This window comes from Elephantulus edwardii, unplaced genomic scaffold (genome assembly GCF_000299155.1).
Source record: "Elephantulus edwardii isolate Elephantulus edwardi_28Jun2011 unplaced genomic scaffold, EleEdw1.0 scaffold00006, whole genome shotgun sequence".
In the NCBI taxonomy this organism is placed as follows: domain Eukaryota; kingdom Metazoa; phylum Chordata; class Mammalia; order Macroscelidea; family Macroscelididae; genus Elephantulus; species Elephantulus edwardii.
This window is the reverse complement of record NW_006399756.1, coordinates 8,929,688-8,935,687: the sequence shown is the minus strand read 5'-3', so window position 1 is coordinate 8,935,687 and position 6,000 is coordinate 8,929,688. Positions and strand designations below refer to the sequence as shown.

At 40.8% G+C, this 6,000-nt stretch overlaps 1 protein-coding gene across 1 annotated transcript in view; it reads left to right on the top strand.

The window, feature by feature from the left end:
* PLEKHA1 (pleckstrin homology domain containing, family A (phosphoinositide binding specific) member 1) overlaps positions 1-6,000 on the top strand; it is a 43,545-nt gene that overhangs the window by 24,484 nt on the left and 13,061 nt on the right. Inside the window, exons 6-7 of the mRNA XM_006879884.1 lie at positions 3,399-3,542; positions 4,781-4,849. Coding sequence (XP_006879946.1) covers positions 3,399-3,542; positions 4,781-4,849 — 213 coding nt within the window. The remainder of the gene's footprint in view (positions 1-3,398; positions 3,543-4,780; positions 4,850-6,000) is intronic.

Sequence of the window (6,000 nt, the reverse complement as noted above, 5' to 3'; positions counted from 1 at the left end):
TCATGATGCTGCCAATCGGCCCAGTGGTGAGAATCTTTGTTTTCTTGATGTTGAGCTTCAATCCATATTGAAGGCTGCAGTCTTTGACCCTCTGCAGCAAGCGCTTCAGGTCCTCTTTAGTTTCAGCAAGCAGGGTTGTGTCATCTTCAAAACACAGATTATTGATGAATTTACTTCCAATCCTGATGCCAATTCTGTTCATTGAACCAGCCTCCTGGATAATCTGTTCCACATACATGATTGAAGAGATTTGGAGATAGGACACATCCTTGACACAGACTCTTCCCAGTTTTGAACTTTGTAGTGTTTCCTTGGTTTGTTCTGATGACTGCCTTCTGGTCCAAGTATAAGTTTCACATAAGCACAATCAAGTGTTCTGGGATTCCCATTCCTCTCAGAGTAAGCCACAGTTTGTTGTGATCCACACAGTCAAATGCCTTTGCATAGTCAGTGAAACGTAGATAGACATTCTTCTGGTACTCTCTGCTTTCAGCCAAGATCCATCTGACATTAGCTATAATATCCCTAGTGCCACGACCTCTTCTAAATCCAGCCTGCATTTCAGGTACTTCTCTGATGATGTGCTTTTGCAGTCATTTTTTGGATAATCTTCAACATAATCTTGTTTGCATGTGATATCAGTGATATTGTTTAATTATTTCCACACTCTGTCAGATCACCTTTCTTTGGAATGTGAACATATATATAGATCGCTTCCAGTCAGTAGGCCACGTGGTTGTACTCCAGATTTCTTGGCATAATTTGGTGAGCACATCCAGGGCAGCATCTGTTTGTTGAAACAGTTTTGTTAGAGCTGTTTAAAATGATGAATGCTTATTCACAGTCACAGAGCACACTAAGTTCATAGGCTTTCTTCATTATTCCGGACTTTCTCTTTGTATAAGTGACCTGTCTATTCCATTCATCCATTATGCGTGTGATTTCTCTTTTCTTCTGCCCCATTTTCAGTCACTTTTCCTTCCTTATATTTCAGAAATTTAACTAAAATTTTCTTCAGTATCTTAATGCAGTATAAACAACTTCTAGTCCAAGAGCTGCAGCTGAAATGTTCTAGCAGATCAGAAATGAAGTATTAGCAAGAAGTGCACTTAGATACGCTTCTCAGAGGAAAATCTTCTTTGTTCTTGTTTCATACAATGTAATCCCACCGGACCGATAGCAGCATCATGATGGATGGAGAGGAGACTGAAACTGTCAACAGCTTCATTTTGCTTTCATCTACAATTAGCACCCTTGGTACCAGCAGTCAGGGGATAAGGAAACACATTGCAGTGGGAAAATCTGTAGTTAAGGACCTCTCCAAATTATTGAGAAGTAATGATGTCATTTTGAGGACTAAGATGCATCTGATTCAGGTGGTGGTCTTTCTGATCACTTGCTGTGCATCTGAGAGCCTGTGTCTGTGGTGCATCTGGTGGCCACACATTCACTGCACCTGGACAGCCACTCTCACTGCGGTCCACCTGAAGCCACCTCTTTAAGCCCGGACTCGCCTCGCCAGAGTCAGAACTGCTTCACAGCGTCAGGTGCAGGTTTCACAGTAGCTCCTTTGTGGACTTCCCATAGTTACAGATCCTTGTTACTGGGAAAATGTTCCTTTTTCCTTTTGTAAGCAGTGCTGTAATGAAAAGTCTTACAATTAAAACTCCTGAAACAGTACAGTTTTTAAGGATAAATTCATACAGCTTTTTATTAAATGTAGCAATGTTTATATGAGCATAACAATCTTCTGTCACTGTCCACCATTGAGGGTATTAGTTTGTACTGCAAAGTAAAATGGTGGAGAAAGCAAAAACTTTAAAAGACTTAATTGATATTGGCATTGATGGGCGTTTTCATGAGCTGTGTGTCTTTTGTACTTGAAAGACCTGCACTTTATAAGCCTTTCAGAGCAAATTTTATTGCACATCATGTATTTTAGGACTTTTGGTTGAGGAGAGTAATTAGTGGAAGAAAGACTTAGACCATCCATTAGTCATTCTAGGGACCAAAAATAAATAGTGACCAAAAATCCCAGCTCTAATAGCTTACATTTTTCACCAAAGTTAGGTAAAAGAGCTAGGACTATGTGTGTTTTTGTGTGTGTAAGTTTCCTTTCAAAATAATGACTTTGACATCCTACAATTCTGGCTACTGTGTTGTTAGAGCTCACTGTCTTCACTCTACACAGGAGAATGGCTAAAATGAAAATGATGATGTAAGTTCTGGCAAGGGTAAGAAGAAATGAGATCACTCAGACATTGCTAGTACAGGACACAAACACCGCAAAACTCAGCGGACAGTTACTGTACAAACCAGAATTTGCACTATATTCCTGTTGCTGTTGCATCAGTCTGACTTATACTGACCCTCCAGGTAGATAGAACAGCCCCAAGGGTTCCCAAGGCTACACTCTTTAGTGCAACTCTACACAAGTAGACTGCCACGGCTTTCCCCTCTGTGATAGGCTGGACAGGTTCAACCCCCCCCCCAATGTTTTTATTGACATTTAAGTGCTTAACCACAGCACCAACACATTTCCATCAGAATATGCACTTTCTGAGAAATGCAGGCTAGTGCTCACAGAAAAACTTGTACGTGAGTATCCCCAGCCGCTCTCCCATTAACAGCCAAATGTGAGGAACAGTCTCCAGTCCCAGAGGGCGACCTGCTCAGCATCCTCTGCTGTGGAACACAGCGCAGCGGTAAGAAGACAGTGAACTACTCTCTACCCAATAGTCCATGGGGCAGCTGGCATGAATCTCCAGAGAGTTAATGCCGAGTGCAGGGAGGGGGCAGCGATCTCAGACGTTTACTTACTGTGCAATTCTCTTTCCATTACGTTCACAAAGTACCAAAATTATAGAGACAGACTAAATTACCAAATGCCAACAATTAGGGAACTGACCAACTGCCCGAAGGGTCACGTGAGCAGCCTTGTGATCTTTCCCCTGGTTGTGATGTAGGTAATGATTAGCTGCCATGGTTTCCCTGTTGGTGGAAACTGGTTGAAGGGTGTATGAGTTCTCCTTCTGTTCTTATTTATTTAGCAACTTCCTATCTCTCTCTGTCTCTCTTATGTGCGCTCCCTCTCTCTCTCTAATATATATACATATTTTTCAAAATGAAAAGTCAACTCCCACTCCCCCCCCCAAAAGAAACCCCCATTGATGGCAGGACTTTGCTGAACAGGATGAATGTACAGAAATGTGTGCTTTAGTCAGTGACAAGAAGGTTAATATTGAGTATTCCATATTAATTACCACTCTTCAATATCTTTGTTTCTGATTGGACTTAAATAACTACCTAGAAATTACACTAGGATAATATCATGGAAGAAATAAATGCCCGCTTAGAACTAATTGAGGTAGGAAAAAAGCTGTTTTTCTTTGTCTTAGAAAGAAGAAGTCAGTGAATGTGGTGAAAGTGTTGACAGAAATAATTTGAAGCGATCCCAAAGCCATCTTCATTACTTTAATCCGAAACCTCCTCCAGACAGCGCAGTGATCAAAGCCGGGTACTGTGTAAAGCAGGGAGCTGTGGTGAGTATCTTAACCAAGCCTGGAAAATAGGAAAAACGGGTGTGTGTTAGCAAGTTCTCTGATTAACAAGGGAGTTGTTGGCTGTCCTTTATGAAAGACCAGCTCACTGAGAAGGGGAGCCGGGGGAGAGGCTGGGTTACTCTTGCTCAGAACTCGGCACGGATTCGGCCCATTGCTATGACTGTCAGAGGAAATGAACTTTCTCCCTCCCAAATGAGTGGGAAAGGAGAGTTTAAACAGGAGATGAAACAAATAAATAAACCAGGAGATGGCAGTCCACTTGGTGGGGCGTGCGCCCTGGGAAGAACCGTGCAATAGCAGGACCAGGAGCCTGAAAACTTGATTTGGTGTTGCACTGACCTTGACTGAGCTCTGTGACCTTCCTTATTTAACCTCTTAGGCTCTTGGCCCTTTTTTCCCCCTTCAGATTTTATTTTATTGTTGAGACTATGAACAGTAGAACGGGCACTAGAGCAACAGTTTATCCTCATACAGTTGAGTGGCATGTGCACCTGCTCACTGTTTTGAGCTGGTTTTCCCACTTCAACACAAATTGACTGTCCCGCAAGGTTCTCATCTAATCTTTGTTGCTTGCTGGGGTCAGCAGCTTGATCCATATGGATGGGTAGTTTGTAAAAAAATTTAAAAATCTTAAAAAGCTTTATGCTCAGGAACACCCGATTACTAGTTGCTGTTAGGTGTGATTGTGTAAGGAAAGCTATTGGTTGGGTTTAAGAAGACGGGAGGGAATATTTTTGGTTTAAAGTTTAAAGATTATCTCTAGGCACTAGTTCAAGGTCTCAGCTTATTTGTGAGTTTTTTTCTTGAAATAGGAGAAGTTCTAAAATCTCCTGTTCAAAGTTTGTTAAAGGCATACATCATAATGTCAGCATGGCAGTAGCTGTATGTGCCAGCCCTGATGCATCATACAGCTGGATCCATGGTGGAGACCTTCCCGGAAGAGCATGTAAACTTAACATTTCTAGGATTCTGAAAGTACTTTTCTAAAAATAAGGCTGTCCTTCCTTGTGTGAACTAAGTATTAGAGTTTTATAAGAAAATAAACTTTTAAAGTTTGGAAGTAAAATGCCTATGAGTAAAGCTGTATTTAAATCTCAGGCAACTCTGATTCATGTAGGTTTTTCATGAACTGGCATTTGAGATCATAATTTGAATAATGGTTTTTATCATTTAGACATGCTGGAAACAGGTGTTTTAGCTTTTGTTTATTCTTGCAGATGAAAAACTGGAAGAGACGATATTTTCAGTTGGATGAAAACACAATAGGCTACTTCAAATCTGAACTGGTAAGCTGTAAAAATGTTTGGAGAGCTTTATGCTCTGTATATGTAATACTTGTTCTGTTCTTCATTTCTAGAATAAATTCTGGTTTTAAGAGGTAGAGACTGTTTGGTTTATTTTATTGTGAAGCTTTTAGATAATGATATTTTTATTTAATAAGAAGATCTTTAAAGAAACATTCTACCTTGAAAATTTAAAAATATGAGAACCTCCAGGTCCCTAGATATTCTCTAAAAGAGCAGTAGAGGAGCTGATGGAATGAATCTCCACACCGACCTTTAGCGCTCTGCATTTCTGCCTCTCTGTCTCCTCTTTCAACTTCAGATTGACTCTTAAAACTTTTCATGTAAGTTTTTTTTTAGTCCCATCTAAAGGTATACTCAAATACAGTAATTTCCTTATTGACTTGTTTAAGCAATATCCTTATTTAAAATGTTGTCAGAGGACTGAACCTTGCAATAGACGACTGTTGGATAAATTTGTCACTAATTTCAGCCGTAAGCATCTGTCCCCTGTCATCTTGTGTCATGAGACCTTTGAGAAGGGGTCTGTGTGCATTGTTTGAAAGAGCACAAGAGAACTGTCCTGTGGAATGCCCTGTCCTGACTGAACTAGTCTGGACTGTGTCGTCCGGGACCCTCAGTACAGGAAATGTAGTTGAGTGTCACCAGTGTGGCTAATGGATTTACTGGCTGTGAGTGTCCAAAAATAAAAGGCTTTTTCCAAAAGGGCTGTTTTATACTTTAGATTCTGTTACTGAGGAGTTGACTTTAGATAAAAAGTTTAGTTCTATTTATTTAATTAGCATAAATATCTCCACATAGCTGATGACTCCAGTGTTAAACCCTGGAACACAAGATAGGAGAAGGCTATCAGAGTCGCTGTAGGTCACCTCTCCTGGGAAGCTTTTGGGCTCTGGAGTATGTTTTTATGTGCCCGTGGCACCCTTTGTACGTTTATCAGAGTTGTCATAGGCCACCTTATGTGCCCTTAGCGCCCTGAGGTATTTCTGTCATCATACTTCCCATTGGGTTTTATAGTTGTGTGAGCACTTGCCTTTGCCTCTAAAGTAAATGAGCTTCTCAACTGACTATAAATTATCAGCCTTGGTGTCTCAGAAGGCTTCACGTGTGCCAGCCTGGCAGTTTAATTAACT